This window comes from Hirundo rustica, chromosome 1 (genome assembly GCF_015227805.2).
Source record: "Hirundo rustica isolate bHirRus1 chromosome 1, bHirRus1.pri.v3, whole genome shotgun sequence".
Classification (NCBI taxonomy): domain Eukaryota; kingdom Metazoa; phylum Chordata; class Aves; order Passeriformes; family Hirundinidae; genus Hirundo; species Hirundo rustica.
This window is the reverse complement of record NC_053450.1, coordinates 139,067,586-139,089,147: the sequence shown is the minus strand read 5'-3', so window position 1 is coordinate 139,089,147 and position 21,562 is coordinate 139,067,586. Positions and strand designations below refer to the sequence as shown.

Sequence of the window (21,562 nt, the reverse complement as noted above, 5' to 3'; positions counted from 1 at the left end):
CATCAAGTGTAATAGTTTTCATGAGCCATGCTACTCCTCAATTGTGCTTTTACTTTTCCAGTTAGGCAGAATAAATTCTTACCAAGCTGGGAAATGGGTGTTGAAGCTTTCTGGAAATAGCATGAAGTTAATTGACTCATGTATCTCTGCAGGTGTCTTTCAGTAAAGTTGCCTATCTTTGCCTGCCCTTCCTGGCTGTAAGATTTCTTTTGAAGTAGAAAAAGCTTTACAGAAGAAAGTTGGCACATTTTTCCAGTCTACTGCAGCTATTCAGCCCTCACTTGAGTGCCCCAATTTTTTCCTTGACAAGGAGTGAGTTAAGTTACATGGAAGTAAAACTATTAGCAGTATCTGGTGATCCAGATCCAGCATTTCTGTCGTTGAGTGCAGGTAGTAGCAGTCTCTGGTTGAATTCCGTGTGAAATAGACGAAGGAGGGTGGGGAAGCCTTAGCTTTGAGCAGAATAAATGACATGGACTTGTTAGCGTCTCTCAACAAGAGCCCCTATTTGTGCTGAAGGAGAAAATAAACAGCATGAGCAGGATTAGCCTCCTTAACTAAGAAGTGACTAGATGTGTTCTGGAAAAAAGCCATCACTAGATGTCTCTGAGGGAGTCAATATGTTTTTCACATGCAAAAGGAGACAGGCACAAGAGAAGGGCCTTATAAAAAAGAAATGTCAGTCTTTCCTCGCTCATTCATATCTGATGGTTTTTGAGAGACCCAAACAGTAGTGAGCCCAACACCTGTATATCCCACCACTTGTTTTGAAGCTCTTAACTCCCTCTTTTTCTGCAAAAGAGATCATTATGCCTTCTTAATTTTTTTCACTCTTTCTTCTCTTAAATGTTAGCATCTGGTTCATTCATTCCTATTTCTGTCTGATTTTGAAAAGGAAATAATGAGATGATTGGATACTGTACCACCTTTATTTATGGATTCGGTTACATGTAAAGATGGTAAGGTTCATTTGGACAGAGCCCTTGTCCTGAATGCTTACATTAATCAACCTGAATGGTTATATTCTCTTTTCTACCTTTTAATGTCCATGAGGGGAAGCACTAAAAAGAACAGGTCTTCGAAATTACTACTGAAGAGTCTTCATAAGGAGGCTTTTGTAGAAATCTATGTACCTAAGTTATGGTACGAAATAATGAAATTCACCTATTGTCAGCCTGGTTCTAACATGAGGCAAATCTGATTTCTTAGCTGTTCAGTAGGATCTTTGATCAGATAAGGTTACCAGCTAATTACAGTCTTTGTCTGAGTGTAAGCTCGAGTATCATTCCTGTCTCTTTCCTCATTGATCCAAATTGTAAGTGCCTCAGAAGTCACAGATGTTTAATTTTGAACTCCTCAAAGGGAGTATAGTGATGATGAATATGATTTGGTTTTCTGACTGTTTTTAATCTTGTAGTAGCCTTGTCCCCCTCCTTCACACCTGAAGACGGAGATTACAGCTGGATGTTGAAGATGCCCTTGACATAACAGCTGGAGTCACTCAATTCTTGACCTATTTCTCAGAGCCACAGCCCTTTTGTTATCACAAGTGTCAATGTGATGCTGGCGCTTTCCCCTCTAGAAAGTCTCTTATTGTTTACCCTAGGGTAAAAGCATTCTAAATCCTTTAATTTTATTGGTTTTTAATTCCCCCCTGCCTCCCCAAGGTAAGCTTGCCCTATGATCTCTTGAATTTTACTACAAATCAACATAAACTAGTAGAGGTATTGAAGAGAAAGAAAAATACCTAAAGGTCCTTTCCTTTGAGCAATCTTTCAACATTCTTTGTGGATATATATGTTTTTGATTTTTTTTTTTTAATACCTACTATAGATTCCAATTCAGAAATACTAGTGAAAATGTCTCCATTCAAAGTTCTGCTCCTGTTGCTTGTGTTTTACATATTTGAAAAAACTGTTAATGGGTCAGGTAGAATCCTCTGAGAAGAGGATGACAAGATTCTTCACAAGGAGAAACATCTCTAGGACATAGAGCATAATATTCTTAGCCTGCAGGGTGTGGCAAAGATCACACCACAGCTGCATATTCCATGAGAATTGGAAGATAAGCTTTCTATATGCTGGAGGATGCTGCTGCTTGGAAAGCCACTGAGGTGAATTTTCTTGGGAGCAAAGAACTACATGCCTGAGGATGTACTGAGTGGAGAAGAGTGGGCATTACTTTATAAAATGCACAATAACCTGTTCTTTGCTTAGGTGTGTTTGAGGTGTTGAGCTTTTAAATTTTGAGAAGTTCAGCATTCTAGTTGTTAGTCTAGTAAAACCTTTGTTCAGTTAGAAAGCCTTTTTGTTTACTGTCCTGAAGAACTTGCTGCAAGGAAGAAGATCTAGGCAGATTTGCCTCCAAGCCCTGGCTGACTGCACTGAGTCCCAAAACACACTTGTCTTGATACGTAAACTCCTAATAGTACTTCAGGTGATTTTATTTTTTTTTTTTTTTGTGACACCCTTTCCCCATGTGAAAGTGATTGGTTATGACCAATTCAGGGAAGTGTCTGTGCATATTTTAAAATGGAATGCTAGTATATTGTATTTAAATTATTTATATTAAAAAAAAATATAATGTTTTTATATCTAATTCAATTAGCTTTCCATATGTATGTAGTAGGGCAGGTCTAGGTCAAATTTAGGGTATTTTGCTAAGTTCCACTATCTTTTCGTGGTTCCTGCATAAAATAGCTATTTAAGTACAAATCAGGGGTATTTCTCATTCTAATTTGCCTTAATTAACTTACAAACATTGTGATAGGTTATGGAAAAAAACTGTTGTCTGGTCAGTCTCTTGGGAGAGACAACCTGTGTGAAAGATGACCTTGGTAACTGAGGATGTGGTTAGACACATTTCATTTTGGCAGAAGTACTTGACTGTGCTTCTGTGGGGAACAACCAAACTGGGAATAGCTGCACATTTAGGAAAAACCAATTTATTGTGCTTGCTTCCCATGCCTCCTTTCCCTTAAAAAAGTGAATAAGGAATGTGTGGAAGATTTCTTAAGCTAGCATTGCAAAAAGCAAGTGTTGCATAATGCCTTTAACATCAAGTGTTTATTAGGATTTGTTAGAAACACACTATTTTTTCATGTGATATTTGTTATCTCAAGCTCATTTGTCTGGGAAGCAAATAAGTGATAAAATAATCTCTTCAGGTATGGATGCAGCATGTACTGACATCTTGCCACGTGCAAGGGGTGAATGTAGGAGGGAGAGCTGGTTTCCAGTCCCTTGTGTTTTAAAGCATTCATTCTGTTTTTCAAAGCCTGGTCTCATTGGCTTGATACGATGAAAAAGTAATGTTTTTGCAGCTGTCTTTGGTAACAGAACTTTGCATGACCAACTTTGCAGTGACAAAACTGACAAAACCCACTGCAATATTTCATAAATTATGGGATTTCTACATTAGCTAAATTTTCTCTTCAAAGATGTTTGTTACATAGCATCAAACCAAGTAACCTCCCATACATATAAACCAGATTTTTCAGACTATGAGTTCTAATATTTCACATCCTAAAGATGTTTTTTCACTTGACAGATAGGCCACAACTCAAAACATGCAGGAGTTACTCATGTCCAATTCTGGGCTCCTGAATGTTGTTCAAAACCAACTAACTGTTACAGGGCTTAAAGAGTAAGCAGTCATGGTACTTACCTTCTAGTGTGCCATTTTTACTAAAGTATAGAGCAGACAGGACTGTCCAACTTAGAGATACACTGGGCAGCAATAACAATTATCATGGCTTTTTAAAAGTAGAATATAGCTAGATTTTTATTAACTCAATATTTTGGGTTTGGGGGAATTCTTTTACTCTTTATTTCTTTGTTCCTTAAAGTTATCTTTCTGTACTATCTTTCAAAGGTCCAGCAGAACTTCTGTATGTCTTGTAAGAAATTTATTGCTGCTAGGACAGGCTTGTCTCTTCCTCAGCATTACACAGTGTTCATATCTGGGTCTTACTTCCTCTCTTTCTTTGAGTCTTTCTCACTGAATGGATTGCTCAGGTCAGTGTGTAGTTGCTTTGAGCTTATTTAATTTGAAAAATACAGTGTTTTTCCTTTAAATACAAAATAGCTGAAAATTTTGACTTAGTCCATCTAAAAGTAGGAGGAAATAACCAGGTGAAAGTTATTTCTGTGGTCATTTCCTTGACCACAGAAATAACATTCTTTCCTTCAGGACTAAGCTGTTCTAATTAGCTGAGGTGAATAGTTAAAAATATTTTTCAAGTACTACCTATTAGTCTCAGAAATTGTATTTGTTTAAGTACTTATTACTCTATCAAGGCTACAGTTTAGAAAGCCAGCTGGTATTTTCCTAGTTGAATAATTTTGCTTCTTAAATGGTAGAACTTTGTAGACAAGATTAACTATGATCTTCATACTAAAATACTGACAAGAAAGTAACATAAGTCTTTTTTTTTTTTTTAGTTTAAGCATGCCATTTCCCTCCAGTACTTTCCAGTTGTGTGATTTTTGGGATCAGTGAGCAGAAGGAGGCTCTTCAAGGTTGTTACTAAATAGTGTTCAGGGTATATATTTTCCCCTAGTATTAGTAGTAGTAGTACTGAAGCCAAAACAAACTTGGTTGAAATCTCACGAAGCATATTCAGACATTGCTTACAAAATATTTTATATCTCTTGCATATGTAGCTTTGAGTCGTGAGGTGATTAAAGTTTGACCTTTCCTGCCTGGCTTTCGGGGTGTAACATGCTTGCAATGACACACAGTGCAGTATGAGGCTTCGTGGTAGTATTTCATGGGGTTTGGTGCATTTGTTTTAATATAATCCTGTTCATGTCGTTTCTGTGGGAATGTTTCATAGGATTGTGCTTAGTTGTTGTTTTAAAAATAGCTATTACTCTACACGATCAGAATAAAAGCCTTAATTCTCTAAGTTGAATAGTTGTGGAGAGAGTAGGAGGTACCAAAATACAGACTTAACCTTACCAGTTCACTTCAAGTCTTTGTATCTTAGAGACGCCTATGCATTTTTTTTCCATTTATTGAATTTTTAATATGCACTCTTTCTTCCTCTTTAGGATGAAGAGAATGGGAATAGACAAGGTATGTCTTGTTTTTACTCTCTTATAGATCCAGAATATTGAATGCTTCATCTGTGTAATAGATTTGAATTGCTACCTAAGAGCTTGAAATGTAAAATCACTTCAGTGTGAGCATCAAGCTCGTTGATCAGTCACTTAACTCTTAATTCTAGGTTATGCCTTTCAGTTCTCCTCCATTTTAATTGCTTTCTCCCTCTCACATTGCCTTTGTCTGCTTTCTTTCTTAATTCACACATGAACTTATTTTTTATAAATTTATGCTAAGTCTCCATCCCACTTAATTGAAGTGTCTCTTTGGTATTTATCTATTTTCTCATCCGTGATTCTGTTTTGCTGATACCTTACTCTTCCCTTAAAGGAGTGAATACCATGTTGATTTAAGGAAGCTGGTTTTCAGATTGGGAACCCTCCCCCTTTCTGTTTCCCCGGTGTGTCATGACGGTGAGGCCCAGGGGCGGCGGGCTGTGTGCGCTGGCAGTGCCCTGCGCAGGTGCCCCTGGTGCTCTGCCTCCCTGCCAGGGCGGTGCAGCTGGCGGGGGATGGCACTGCCCGGAGCCGGGGGCAGCCTGGGCTGAGCGCTGCTTCTGGGGGTGGGTTCTCACTTGTAGCAAAGCGTGAGACCTGCTTTCAGTGTACCTTTAAGTACCTCCTTTAGCTGGAAGACAAAGAATATGTCTGAACTCTGTTTCCATTTACTCTGTGTAGCTGTGATATATTAGAGGCATTCTGGGAAATATGAATTTATTTGAACTTCCTTACTTTTCTCTTGGAAGCAGATGGATTCATCCATTTCATCCTCCTAGTTTTACTCAGCTGTCACCACCTGTGTGTTAAACAGTGAAAAGTTAATCTCTTCCTACTCATCACTCCCCAAACTAGAAGCATCCTCTCTCTGTTTTGACATACAGAAAGAAAAGGCAGATTCCTTTAGGAAGGGAAGGGAGTTGTTCTGTGCCGAACCAGTATGGAAGACACCACTTATGGTCTAGAGAAAAAAGTTCTGTGGTGTTCTTGTTCTCACAGGGATGTAATGTAGGTCTATTTATCTAAAATGTTATCTGAGAGCTATTTTTCAGTAGAGAAGCAGCAGTGATCAATTACTTATTTGGTTCACCGTGAGACCTGTGAAGGTGGAGACAAAATTACTTTCTGGAAATTTTTGTGTGCCTTCTAAACCCATGAATCCTAGCTCAACTGTTGTTTATTTATAGCACCATAGTATGTTCTATGCCTTGAAATACAGTACAGATCACAGGGCATAAATGTCCTGAAAGTTAATAGCATTCTCATGAAGGAGAGAAGGCTGGACTTGTCCCCCTGGAAAGGGAAGAAACGACTGTGAGGCAGAGGATGTAGATGCCAGTAAAACTTAACTTGCCAATTTTGTATATTAAACCTTTAAAAACAGCAAGGTGGGACAAAGTGTGTTAGACACTCTTCTCTGCCATTTGACATGAACTTTAGGGGCACAGAGGGGGATGAAACTATTTGCATTGCTGCAGGTTGTTCCTGCTCCCAAGTAAGGGAAGTAGGCAGCTTGTGAGGAGAAAATAAGGAAAAACGCTCGTCTGATTTTGCATGTTGGCAGAAGTGCTGTTTGTTCGGCAGCAGCAGGTAGGGCAGGAGTTCTGTGCCCGCTTTTCCCGGGGGTGGCCGGAGCGCTCCGCTGCGGAACGCGGGATGCAGCCGCGCCCGTGGGAACCGCGCGTTCGGGGCCGGGCGCCGGAGCCACCTGGTGGCGGATCCCTGCATTGCAGCCAAACTGGGAAAACGGCCTCCGCGGAGCCCTGCCGAAAATTAACTGAAAACACCCTACTGCGAAACGCTTTTCTTTTGAAGCTTGTACATGATAATTCACTTAATTCGCTTGTTCTTTCCTCTCTGAAAGACTAAGCTAAGGGCGTCTAAGCATTTCGTTTTTGTGAAGCTGTGTGTGCCAGTGCAGAAGTGTTTTGTTATGGGTTTTTTTTGTATCAGTTTTCAGTGAAAATTTGTAATTACCTGCCCTTTATGCTTTGCCTTTGTCATAGCCTAAACTTACCTGTTAAAAATCAAGGTTTCATATCAAATTCAGCATTTATGTGTTTGATTAGGTGAGTATGGATAAAAGGATCTCTATTGCTATTACCTTTCATTGAGAGCACTTGAACGTTTTTCCAAAGGGTCAGAGCACCTAATTAAGTCTAGAGAGCAGAAGATAGAAGCATGTACCCTGTACGATGTATTCTAACAGTGAGAGAAATATTTTTATACATTTTAGGTTCTAGTATATAGTTAGATCAAGCTCCTGGCTTGCATGAATCTTCCTTTTGGTAAGTAGTAAAGTTTCAAAGCATTTATAATGGAAGATAATGCAAATTTGTCCAGGAGACCTCTTAACTAGGAATGACATAGAGGGACATGTTGGCCCAAAAGCAAGATTGGGTTGTCAGGCAAAGGAGTTAGGTAGGATGCTGTGACCAGGAGATACCTCATGGTCAGCAGCAGGGATAGAAGGGGGCTACCTCAACTGTATGCACATGAGCAGGAGTCCTGTTGCACTCAGTTAATAAATGAACATGTCCTGTTGCCTACAGGACAACAGCATGTAGCTCTCATGCCTTTTTCAGGAGCTCATGGAAGCCCCTGCACACTCACACAGAGGGAGGCTGGGATATCTCACAGGAGAGAGCCAGGGTGCTGCAGTGGATGAGTAGAGGCACTTTGGGAAGAACAGGCTGGGAGACTGTGGGGGTCGATTTGTGTTTGTGGTCCAGCTGTTTGTGCATGGGGTGGTGCATGGGATGCATGCAGGGGTGCATGGAGCTCTGGCTTGGGGTGGACAGGGAGCTGGCTTAGAGCCTGTGGGCAGGATCTGTGGGCTGTGTTTTGGTGGGTGTCTGCTGCTTACCTCCCATGGAAGAAGTAGCCGAGGCTTTCTTCAGACAAGCTTCACATATGCAAGTGCTGCTTCTTATGGGAGGGTTTAGCACCCTGTTATCTGCTGGAAGGGCATCACAACAGATTTACTCTAAATATGTTGTAGTTATTAAGTTTTTCAGTTCTTTTACTACTGTCGCTGCTCCAGGTTGTTGATCTTAAGCCAGGTCATTGAAATGCTTCTCTAACCAGGTGCATTTTATCAGAAGATGCAGATTTTCCTCAGTGAGTTCTTTGGTCACTGATTGGAAAACTTATCAGTTTCTACTGATTTCCAGAGAATGTCTGTTATACTGACCAGCCTGTTTTACATATTTCTTGGAGTTAATAACTTGGAGTATTTATTTTATGTGTTTTGAGGATGGCTTGCCATCAGTTTGCCATTCTTCCTATTTTCTGGGGTTGCCCTGTTTCTCATTTATATAAGTGTTATCTCACAGATAGAAGTCTTTCAGGAGAGCATATCAGGAATATTTGGAGCCAGACTGAAAAATATCTATAGCTATTAAAACCTAGCGTTCTTACTAAAACTTGCACTGTCAAGACATGATGAGTGGGGCTGGAGGATAGCTTCATGCTATATGATTGTGCATTTAGCATGATTCTGTATCTCATCCTTCAGACGTTACTTAAAACTGTAAATGCCAAAATACAGGTTTTGTACATATGGATGTAGTTTCTTGTGTATTGTCCTAGAACATGTTTTCCTTTAGAAAGGATTGGCTTAGTGATCGTGATTAAAGTGGACAGTGGTAAGCATAAAGAAATAGACTGAAAGAAATTTTATCTTTCAGTAGAACTAACCTATTTTGTGTCTAACACAGTACCTGGGAATCTAGTATCAGTATAATCCAGTATCTTCTTTTTTTTTTTAGTATGATGTTCTTGCTTTTTGTACTTTTATCTCTATTTCTGTGTAGAAGTACCTGTAGCAGCTAGGAGATCCTTTTCCCACAAAAATTAAAGTCAGCTTAGATATATTCAGTGTATTTTTCTGTAGAGACCCAGTGTGCACTTGCTAATGAGACTTAAGACATGTTTTCACTGAGAAGTCGAGAACATTGAACTTTATACCAGTTGTTTTGGTTTTTGTTTTGTTTTAATGTGCCTAAGTATGTACAAAAGTTTCTACCCTTCAGTTGTCTAGGCTAAATAGTTGCCATTTATTACCTGGCCTTCTTCAGCTCTGTGCAAATTTACTTTGACAGGGTAGAGCCCTTGAGGGAAGGGTGGAAAAAATGCAGGAAAAGCTTTGTTTCCTGCATTACTGCTGCTTACATAAGGCCTGGAATTTTTAATATTTCATTTCTTTTAACAGACTGTTGATTTCTGTAATGTAGCTTGTGTTCTCCCAGGATTTAATTTAATCCCGTGGTCTTTAACATCATGGTGTATCAGCTCAGTCTGTTATGAAATAAATATATTATGCCTGTGATGATGGGAACAAGGTAGATAAGAACAAGAGGATGAATGGGAAAGCAATTATTTGGAAAGGTCATAGATGGCTGGGGTGATACAGTCAAGAGTATATGAGAGTAGAATTAGTAAAAGGCAAGAGGTGTGTAAGAACAACAGTAATGCTTCAGGATAGTGGGACAGTAAATTGCCCTTTTTTCTGTGTTTTTGATCCAAGTTACTTTTTTAACACCTAAATGTTGAGAATGCTAAAAGAGGGTGACTCAGTTTTCCCCTGAGACTGATGATTCCTTGTCCCCTTATAGTACTTCCAGAATGTCTAGTGGATTTGTCTTCCAGCTAGTCAGATATATAATGTTTCTCAGTGGTTTCTATTGAGTTCAAATCATCTTTGACTTTGAATAAAAACACGAAATGTAATTGCCAATGATTTAAGAGAGAGTCCATAGATTCACTACTGTAGATAAAAATTGTATTGCTCTATGCTTATCTAAGGACTATAGTAAATCCTCTAGAGTAATCACAGATTAAATTTTGAACTTGAAAAGGTTTCATTTGAGAGAATTGAATAATGTCATTGTAATGGTAAATAATGCAATGAGAAAACAGAGTTTTGGAGAGTTTATAACTTAGCTGAAAATGTATTATATATTTTCCATAACATTGCCAAATTATTTTCTCGTCTTCTCCCCCTACCTTGGCATGTAGATAGGGTTGAGGTTGTATTAGTCAAATGGTTTAACAGAAAAATAAGCAAAGAAGAAATACCATTTTGGAGTTGCCTAATCAAAATGCCAGAAGTGCTTTGAGAAATAAAAATGTATTTTTCCTGTGTCAGGGAGTTGAATGCCAGGTGTTCTCTGCGAAATGACTCAACGGCACTAATTTACTTATCATGCTCTTTCAGAGGCTCATCCCTGGCACTGTATTTCAGCTAATGTTTTTCAGTTGAGTTGCTTTGAGCTTGACAGTGGGTGAAATAAGCTCTCTTGGGACTGGGCTGGGACCTTTGCCTTTGGGCTCCTTTTCCAGAGTGGGTTGCTAGTGGAGAAATTCTTACTACGTATGAAATTCAGTTTGCAGATTATAATATGCAGAATGATCTGTAGTTGGACTCCCTCAGTTCAATGTAGTCCTGCCAGGTTTGTGATTTATATTTAATTAAACGGAATCTCAGTTAATAAATGTAAGTTCTGCTGTACTTTCAGCAACCTTTTTTGAGTAGTGTGGGAATGATTAACAGGTTTTTGATTGAGTAATCAATTTGAAGCATTTGCCCTGCTGTCTGTGTTCCCCTCCCTTAGCCTGAAAGGCATTCCAGGAATCAGTGCCGCTCAGCATTGCTGAGCCAGTGGAGCTCAAATGCCTTGGATACCCAAAAGTATACTTGTAGATCTTCATGCTCAAGAGGAATGTTCCTCCTCCTTGAGTCAGAGAAAGATGTGCATAAGAGCCTGTCTTAATTGATTAATCTGAGGTGTTTCATGAGGCTGGTTTCTTAAGTGTAAAAGTAGAAGTCATCCTTTTGCTATCTGCTGAGCATAGTGCTGAGAGTAAAAGCGTTCTACAAAAAGTTATTTTACAAACCTCTGTAGGCTTTATTGAATCCCTGTGTTATAAGGATTTCTAAGCTCAGTTCAGCTGTCCTGAGCAGATGATTTTTTTTTTCCTTCCTTTGAGAAAGAGAAGAATTAGCATGTTTTTAAGCAGTGGCTAGTTGGAGACTTTGTAAGAAAGTATGTACTCTACTGTGTCCCAGTACTTGCTGGTTTGTGCTCTGCACGTCAAAAGAAAGGAAGAATTCTGTCAGCAGTAGCACTTTGCCATGAGACTTTTTTTTTTCTTTTTTCCTTTCCTATTCAGAAGGTAAAGGTTGTCCTTTTCGTAGTCTTTATGACTCAGATGTTTTTATCTGTGTTTTGTATCAACACAGATACACAGATATAATTTTGTTGCAATAAATTGGTTTTCTGTATTCGTCTTGCATTTGGTTTACAGGTGTTTGTGCTTCTTCAGGCTTTTTCTTAACTTTGCTTGTCGAGACTAAGGACCTTGTTATTAAGACTCTCCTTATTCCTTACTATCCTTGTTTAAACCAATGATTTTTTGTCTTGAGCCTTCTATATACTTGGGGATTTATTTTTATTTCCTTATTTCTGATGATGCTGAATCTCTAAATTTAAAGTTCAGACACCAGTTTGCTTACTCTCAAGTTATATTTTCATTTGGATAACATCTATGAAAGGAATTTGCAGCATCATTGCACTGCAAGGAGTATTTTACTTGTTCTGTTAGCAAAACCACACTACTGCCTGGGCAAAGTCTTGTATTTGAATTTATACTGACTGATGACCACTTACTCATGCTGGAAATTTTTGTGTACTTACAAAACTAATACAGGAAAGGACAGCTTGAGGGGCTTTTCATTTTCTGATCAGCCGAGTTGTGTGCTTACTAACTTTATTTGCTTTTTTCTTTGTATTGGCCTAATGTAATATTACATCTCTCTTTATAGCTACATTTAAGAGGGAATGAAGTACGAATGAAGTTCTTTTTACAGAAGTTGTGCTTTTCATCTGTGCTGTTTCTTTGCTTATGTGGATGTGTTACTGGCAGCTCACGCTTTGTCTGTTCTTTGTGTGTGCATGGTGTCTCATTTTTCATTTGCAGTTGAAGATTTGGGAGAAGTTGTTGTATTTGCTGGTAGCCTGCAATGTAATGCTCAGTTACAAAGCATGTTGTTTTGTTTACAGAAGTATGGAGGAGGAAGTAGGCAAAATCATATGCTGTAATGAGCACTGGAAAAGCGCAAATAAGGCTTTGTCTGTCTTACAAACCAGAGGTCTGAGGTGCTTTTACTGTTGTTTGTTGTATCACCTTGTCAGGAATTGCTGACATGCTCCAAAACATCGGTCTTTTCAATGTTAGAAACAGAAATTGTGAATTCTGACAGTACATAGTGCAGAGTTAGAGGTAGAAAATTTAGTGTAAAACTCTTGGCTGTGATATTCTGTTCTAGAGTGTGGTGTTTAGGAAGAGGGAAGTTTAAGCTCTCATTTCCAGACAGCATCTTGCTTTTGCCTGATAATTGGGTGCAGACAGGACCACACAGAGATTTAGGCATAATTAAATCAGAGTGTAGTGAGTGTTAAATTTTGAGATACATTAATCCATTTTATTTGAGGTGTATTTCTATGATGATTGAGTGCACATCCTCAAGATCTATTCCCTTCAGCTGGTCTGAAGAAAGTACTGTTAGCTTCTGCTGTCAAAAAATATTGCTTAGCTTTGCTTGAGTTTCAAACTCTTAAGTATAAATGCACCTTTTGAGGTTATGTATTCAAGGAGGTTACTGATTAAAAAAGATTTGGTTTGCATCCAAGTATGTAGAAGATCAAGGAGGAATGAAGAGCATGTATTTATCTACCAGAGCTTGAGAATTCTGAGTTTTCTTCTTGTTTCTACTTGTATCTGGATAGTGCTGCATAGTAAAATGAACGGGCAAATATAATCAACATTTTGAACCTTTCATCCTGAGGTTTTGCCCTTGAATCGATTTTTAGCGTTTTTTAGGAAGTAAGAATGACTGTTTAATATAGACTCCTTTTGCAAGTAGGACAAAGAACCAAGTTCAATGTGCAGTTAGCTTTCTGAATTGATTGATGAAATAGCTGTGGAAATTTGAAGTGAGTGCCCATAATGTCTCGGTGTAGCTGACAGGCAGGTCAGAAGTCAGATGTCAGGGAAGCCTGCAGTCTCTGGTCTCCATAAATTGTGTCAAGTTTCCCCTCTTACTCAAGAGTGGGAAGTGTGTTGAGGGAGTTCTGTGCTGCATACTGAATGGGAATAACGTTATCTGCCTGACCTCTTGATTTGCCTGTTCAGGTATGGACAAGGCATAAAGCAGCACTTGAGTGTTAAGTAAACTAGCTGTAGGCCACTAACACTTTTTTGAGGAGTGTTTTATAAAGGAAGCTGAGATGTGATAAATTAAATGTGCCATGGGAGCTGTGTTATTTTTATTTTTCTTGCCACTTTTGGAAATGTATGTGTCTTTAGTAAAAGATAAGTGGCAGCACTGGGAAGGATGTTTGGTGGTCCTATAAAAGGTCATATTTTAACTTAATTCTTGTAAGCGGTTGAAGCAACCTTTTGTTCATGGCATCTGGGTAGATTAATCTTGGAGCTTTTCTAAACTTGCTGAAATGTTACTGGCTTTTTAAAGGACAAGACCCATCATATGTTCAGTGTCTATTTAAATCGGCTGATTAAAAATGACAGATATTAACTTTGGCTCACAAAGAGCATTTTGTATGTCTTGTAGCTGTATCCTGCTAATCAAATTTTAAGTATTTGGGGACTGAGCTGCCAGCTGGAGTTTCTTGATTTGTAATTCAGTTGCTTTATATATAGTATTTATCTGATTCTATCAAATAAACTTTTTGATTATTTGCTCCCAATCTGGAACTATTTTGAGAAGGCAATTTAGAGCCATATGAGTGAGCCATTTTGTTGAACTGTTTTGTGGTAAAATGGCAGGACACTGAGGATCTGCACAATAAAGGCATTAGGCTAAACCAGGATCTGAAAAATGTGAATCAGAGTCGGAGAATGATCTGGTGTTTCTGCAGTTCAATAAAATTTTTCAAATTAACTTTGCCCACTTGGAAACTGAACTAAAAAAAAAAGAGGTTAAGGGGACGTGTTATTTACATTCAATAAATACTAATGTGATTTATTCAACATTTTAGGTGGGGTATTTAAAGCTGTGGGGAAAGTACTTCAAAAAGCAGGGCCATTTGTGCCTAAGTCAGAAGTCAGTCATTTCAGAAATGGTTAGAACCTAGTAACGCCACTTTTAAGGAGTTTCTTTTATCAGCAAAGCCAGTTTTAAGTGTTTCCTTTATTCTTTTGTGCTGTTCCTTCTTTTCCTGCAGTTTAAGCCTCTCTCTCTCTCCACTATTCTGGAGTTTCCTGCTAAACTGGAACACAGGCCTGGCTTATTTTTTGTGCTGTGTCAGTTCCCTGGGCTGGCTCATCACGTAACCTCCAAAGTGGCACTTCCTTAGCCGGGAGTGTGCAGCAGGGACTGGAGCCCGGAGCTGGAGTGAGCGAGGCTGTCGAAGCCAGCTCTGGCGCTGATCGGCTGCGTCAATCTGGCTGTCGCCTTTCTGGTTCTGTGAGCACAGGACCCTGCAGGGCCGTTATGCATGTATTTATTTATTGAATTTGCATCGTTTCTGGGTGGTTTTCGTTGTGGATGTGTTGAATATCTGGGTTGGGGGGGGGGGGGTGTTGGTTTTGGTTTTTTAACTTCAGTGGCATAATAATTCGATGAGTGAAGCTGTGTAGATTCTGTAAAATGGCTTACTCCAGCTGTGTGCCGATGTAGGACAGCAACATTGTGTTTTAGCCTGCTGTATAACCATGAAATGTTTGTTCGTGTTTTTGTTGGTTTTACTGTACACACACACATCCTCCTATCTTGATTTTCAGAAGCTGAGGCTACTTAACAAAGAATTATTTAGCTTTGGTGACAGGCACGTAAAACCAAAAAGCACCCATGTTTCTGGAAGTATAGAAAGAAATTAAGTGTCTATTGAGAATGCAAGAAAATATAACTGTACACGTTCTAACTACTGTAGATTGACTTGAAGTTATGTATATACAGACATGTACAGCATGTGTAGGCACATGCCGTGCATGTAATTTGAATTCTGAATTTCTTTTTGAACCTTGGTAAATCTTCAAGAAAACTTTAGGCTTCATCTTGGAGTTTCTGGAAGACACTCTTGGAAAATCACTTTTCTCATGTGGTCCATGAGAATTGTAAATCAATGTGACATTTTTTCCTTCTATGGGAAGATTTTAAAATTTTGTTTTTCAGTTTCCATTACATTACTGTTTCTTTGTATATCTCTGTGAATGCAGCAGGATTGTAACCCAAAACATTTTGGAAGTGAAAACATTGTAATGAAATATCATGGAATGCTATTAAGAGTTATTCTTTCTTTCTCAGGAAAACAAAGAAATAGACTGGAGCCAATGGATACCATATTTGTTAAACAAGTTAAAGAGGGTGGACCTGCTTTTGAAGCTGGGCTGTGCACAGGTACTATTCCAATAGCATGTTTATGTACATGATGTAAAGTACATATGAGGAAAGTTGCTACTACATAGTTCTGTCTTCCATTTAAACCTTGTTCTTTCTTTACAAGCTTTTAAGTTGTCCTCCAGTGTTTTTCACCATCGAAGCACTGTTTTGCTTATTAAGGCATTAAAGTCTTAATCTTTGGATTTGCTGTCTTAAAGAGAGTAATGAAATACGTGAAGAAGAGGCAGAAAAGGAAAATAATACCTGTAAGCTTCTATTTCTTTTCTTTGGGACAAATTGATAACCTGAAAACATTCAAATCTTCGTACATTAAATAAAATTTTTCTGCTCTACCTCCTGTAAATCAAATAGGAACAGTCCAAGTCTCTCTTCTTACAAAGTTCTGTTCAATTCCTCATTTAATCAAACTGGAGAGCAGAAAACATGGAGGTTTTTTGTGAACTGTATCATGCCTTTACTTAAGTGCTGAAAGAAAAAAAAAAGCTGTATGAGAATCAAAAATCTTGCAAGGGATAAAGTTGCATACATAGATGGATGCCTTTATGAACACAGTTTTCTTAAAAATATGGCAAAACTTCTATTCTATGAAAGGCTTGTGCTAGTGTTAATAATGGGATGTTGATATATTTTTTAAAAAGAGTTATGTATCTCAATTTTACAATTGAGAATTGAATAAATTTTTTAATGTTCTTCCTAAAGAAATACAAAATTTCTCGGCTGATCAGTTTAAATAAACAGTTCTAGGTCCTACTTGTACACCATAAGGGTTTTGGTTGGTCTGGGGTTTTTTTTGGTTTTTTTTTTTTTTAAACTCCTCCTTAGATAGTTATTTAGAGAAGGGCTACTTTGGCAAAATTTGATTGCTATTATATAAAGATGTTTTTGGCTTGATAAAACACAGCATATGTTGAATTTGTACAGAGGAACCATGTTAATTCCTACTCTGTTCAGTGTCTGCCAAATTGAGTGAGATAAAATCTGCCAAGAATATTTTATTCTTAGTTATAGAAGAGATTTTTAGGAGCCCAGAATAAAGAGCAAAAAATAAATGAGAGAAGACATTTTTATTAACTAGAATATTCTTCTCAAACACACTGCTTATAGCAGTTACATCTAATTAGGTCATGCCAGTACTTCTTGTTTATGAATTTTAGGGTGAAATATATTAATGTATCTGTCTTGTTATTATAATGCACTCAGAATAATCAGCCAGGTAGAGTGCTTAACCTCTCATACAGACACTGTATATGTTTCTTGTTTTGTAGAATCAACTGTAATTTTTTTTTTCCTAATGTTGCTTTGCTCTGTTTCATGGTCACACAAATGAAAGTACTTGAATATTCAGTATGAGTTTAGGAAGTTATGTTTGTCAATTCTTATTTCACTGCGGCAAGGTCCTTTGTAATACTAGAAGTTTCAACGTAAGTTTCATCACCCATGATAAATGAGCTCCATTTGAGGTGCTTACTTGGCTGTTTCTCAACAGAAACCTTGAAATATTCTTGCAAATTTGAGAAGGGTATCTTAAATATAAGACAGTCCATTCTGAAGTATTTTTGAATACTCTTGTGAAATCATCTTTGTTAGAGTTAGAAAGCTAATACTTCTCCCATATTTAACTTCTAAGGTATTCAATTTAAAAATAACATATAAGGGAGTTCATAAATATTAGAAATACTGAAATACAAACAATCAGAACTGATCTATATTTCCCATGTCTTGATCTTTGTGCTGTCATTTATATGCAAGAATACAAAGAACTAAAATGTGTGTGGAAAGGGCATTCTGATTAATTTCTACTGTGATCAAAATATGTAGCAGGCCACCAGATTGATGAAGAGCTGTTAGAAAAAGACTTTATGTTTCTGTATCCTTTTTTGCACTACAGGCACTGACTTCCCCTTCCTGTGTATCTGAAACAGAGCAAAGTGGTACTTGCAGAGTTGTCTGTGCTCATCATTTATGTAACCAGCTCTGCAGTGTGTCCCCATCAGATCTTTTGGCAGATCCATGGGATGCATATTTCAAGTAGACTCATGTCACTGCTGTGCAATCTAGTCTGCTTCTGTGAAAAATAAAAGCTGCACAAGTATAGATAAAATTATATGACCTGCTCTAATGATAGTCATAATTATAGCTTTTAGTGGGAATACTGAATAAAGATCTGTGGCAGTGTAGCCCACATTACAGGCTATTCTTAAACAACCTGGAAAAGAGCCAGTTAAAGTCCCAGGGAAGGATCTGGTGTGTTCTGGGGAAGTTTTGCAGTGTGACCTAGCCAGGTCGGGGCTCAGAGGTTGTTGCCACCAAGCCTGCTTTCATTGCTTAGGAAGCGGGAGACAAAACTCAAAGTTCTTTCAGGCTGGAAGAAAGGTGGTAACCAGTGGATGAAGGGGAATAGGTAAACTTTTATGAAGTTGAAAAGACCACACCAATTTATTGGCATGATATTTACTTTATGTGTGCAGACAAAATTAAAAAGTTGGATCTCTATGGTTTGTTAATCCATGGGGTCTGTATGGGGAACAGAGAACAAGCATTAAAGCATTATTGTCCCCAAGACAGACTGAGTAGTCAGAGTGAACAGCTTTTTCCTTGCTTTGATTTGATCATGCTAGAAACACAAAAAGGGCTTTCAGTTTCTGAAGCAGTGTTGAAAAAGCCATTCCCTTTGCGCTGCTTTGCACAGGTCCTTTTTTTTAGCTCTTCTTCCGCCGGTATCTTTTTGAAGCCCCGTACCTACTGTAATCCTTCAGACCATTTTCTTCTCATTAGGAAATTCAAGATACCTTTCTGCTCTTCTGATCAGGGATGTCTTAATTACCACTTGGTCAAAAGAACAGGATAGGTTTTTCATCACAGGCTAAAAAAAGCTCTACATCATATATTTGATAATTAGTTTATGAGAGTATATGAAACTCTTAATGAGGAAGTAGTAACAAAACATTTGGAGAAAACTTACTTGGTTTTTTTGAGGAAGACTAACCTTGAATTTAACATACGGGTACTCTTGATTATTGTGAGGTATAGAAATACAAAATAAAAACTGTTCAAAAAACACCTTGACAAACTAATTTGAGTTATAACTTTTCCCTCTACAGGTGACAGAATTATAAAAGTCAATGGAGAAAGTGTTATTGGGAAGACATATTCTCAAGTCATTGCTCTAATACAGAATAGGTAAGATAATAGTTTTACCATTATGTGCCACACTTCTTGTATACTGAGCATGAAATGACCACTTATGGCAGTTTTGAAAAGTCATTGTATTATTAAATTTTCATTAATGCACGCTCAGTTTTATTGTTTCTTTTTTCATATGTTTGAGAATAGGTGTACTGAACTGTACCACAGTCCTTTTATTGTTGGTATTTGGCCCTCGTTAGCAAATAACACCAATTGTTAAAGAGGAAGTTTGAACTGAAAATACAGATTATCTATGCATACATATGTCAATTGGAAAAGAAGATTATAGAATCCACCTTGCTTATGAGATCTAACAATTAGAAATCAGCATATCTTGATGAAGGAAAAAGTTTATGCTAGTGCACACCTGTAGAGTATCTGCAGTAAGTCTCAATTTCCTCTATTTTGCAGCAAATGATGAACCTCAGAGTTGAGAAAATACTAATACTTACTGCTCCTGTAGCTCACAAACACTTGTGCAAACGTGTGTGCATGAGTCTAGATACTCTTTCATGTCTCGTGTCTGCCTCCATTTTTACAGTATTCTTGGTGTCAATTTCTGTTCTATAGCAACAAGTGTCCAGTATAGTACTGAGTTATGTGGCAAAAGGATGTATTACGATCAGCGTGAAATAATGTTTTCTAAGTACATCTCATGTGTCATATTTTTAGAGGCTTGTCACGTGTTAAAATTACTTAGATATGTTTACTGTTTGAAGAAGGAAAAATCAGCTTCTGATCTTCCTGTTTCAGTGATGTTTTTATTCAGGATTTTGTTCAACATTTGTACACCTCGGGTGGTTTTTGTCTCTGTGATTTTGTTTTGGATGTTTGTTGTTTTGTTTTTTTATAAACAACAAAACTGTATTCAGAGATGTGATGGACAAGCTAGACTGAAATATGTTTTGTCATTAATGCTGTCTGTACAAAAGCTATACAGTTGGGCTTTTTTATTTCCTCACTGGACATAACACTAGCCATGCATCGTTTCTTTATTTTGTATTTTTACAAGCTGCACTATTGTACAATGGTGTATACCCAAGATATTGTGTAGATCAGTCAATTAAATCTCTTAATCCAAAAAAGAGACCAGTCACATCTTTGATTGGTGGTCAGTGATTCTTAACTCTCGGTGTGCTTGTAAATTGAGTTTATTTTCAGTGAGTGTAGATAGTGAGCTGTTCAGAAGAGCTGAACTCCTGCCTACTGTGGATAAATTGGGGACACCTGAACAAGGCCTTAGCAGTGATTATCTAGTGCAGGCAGGCAGGGGGTAGGACACTGCTGCATCAGTCCCCCTGATTTCCATGAGGGCAGGGAGCATGAAGGGTTGCCATTGTTTGTTTGGAGAGAACAGTTTGTTTTCTCGAGCCAGATGTGTACATCACAGAAGATTGTAACAAAAGGTCGTGTGTATCCTTGAGCATTTTATACAGCATGTACAACCATCAGGAAGTCTACAGCTGTACCTCTTAGGATACACAGATAAATATTAATTCTGATCCATAAAGAGAGCTCAGACTCCACATCAGGTGTATCTTGCAGCTTACAGGCAGTACTTCTCATGTGACTGAAGAATCAGCTGTCTCTCATTCTTTGTTTGAAAACATTTTTCAACAGTATTTTTGAGCTCAGAGCAGTTTGGTCTGAACATAAGTTTTTTATTTATTGCACTGCCATTTCATGGCAAATAAAATTGCATTATGGTGCATGCTGCTCTTGCATTAGCATTGCCACCTGGGTCAGACTGATGGTCTGTTATGCCATTATCCTCTATGATAATATCCAGTAAAGATTTCTTTGAAGTCCATGAAAACAATGGAACATGAAATCACTCAGTGTGATTGAGTGGTCAGATAATACCAGCCCACTTTCTATAAATCCTTGGTTCAGGAAGTTGCTAAACCGCAGGTTTTATCTTCATTGCTTGATTTAATAATTCTTGATAGGTTGGCCTTGCACAGATTCACTCTTGAATGTACTTATACTCTTCACATTAAAAACACCCAGTGACACAGTTTTTTGCTGTGTTTTGTGTCTTAGCTGATCTTTCATCCAGCACACCTTGGCTTCTTTAGTTTGCCTTGTGAAAGCAGCTTGCTGAAATGCTGAGTTGTCAGCTGAAATATTTTTTTATGACTAAAGATGGTTTCCTTCATAGTCTTAATATGTTGTATGTTGGGTTTCTAGACATTTTAATTGCTGTACTTTTATTGTTTTTAATTACTCATTCACACATATTGATGAGCATAAATGCTTATTCTTTTGTCATTTTAGTCATTTTCAGAGTAATTTATTAAGATTACAACACATTTCATCCTCTTTTCCCTCTAAAGAGAGGGCTTCCCCATTGCTCACTGTTCAGCTGTTTGCAACTAACACTTAGTGCAGGCTGGCAGATTTTTTTAGATTTCTTCTGTGTCTCCATTTTTATAGCAGCTTATTATTTTTCTAAGAACTTGTTCAAATTTAGCTGCTCGTCTTCATTATATAATGCTGCAGACATCAGAACTTAGCTGCTTTAGATGAAATGATACCTGTATCTTCCAGTGAGACTTAAGGATGGGATAATTCAGCCATGCTCTGTACTGTTCCCAGAAAAGTTTCAAGCTGTCTAGAATGTTTTCTATTTTCCTCTGCTTGGAGATAGCAAAACTAAGATTACATTGATTATTTCCTCTGGGAGATGAAAGGCACACCTCGATAGAGTTGCTAGAATTAACTACAGTCCTGTAAGATTCATCCTGACTACACTTTAAACTGTACATTTCCTACTTTTTGCCAACAGTTGCTGGTTTGGTCCATCTGTTTACATATATAATCAACTTGGAGATATGTTCATTGCTAA

General features: G+C 37.9%; 1 protein-coding gene across 5 annotated transcripts in view; it reads left to right on the top strand.

Moving 5' to 3' along the window:
• Window positions 1-21,562, top strand: part of ARHGAP21 (Rho GTPase activating protein 21) — a 111,076-nt gene that overhangs the window by 45,856 nt on the left and 43,658 nt on the right. For all 5 annotated transcript variants that reach the window (XM_040088015.2, XM_040088044.2, XM_040088025.2 and 2 more), the window contains 3 exons: window positions 5,055-5,079; window positions 15,433-15,525; window positions 18,630-18,708. In XM_040088015.2, coding sequence (XP_039943949.1) covers window positions 5,055-5,079; window positions 15,433-15,525; window positions 18,630-18,708 — 197 coding nt within the window. The remainder of the gene's footprint in view (window positions 1-5,054; window positions 5,080-15,432; window positions 15,526-18,629; window positions 18,709-21,562) is intronic.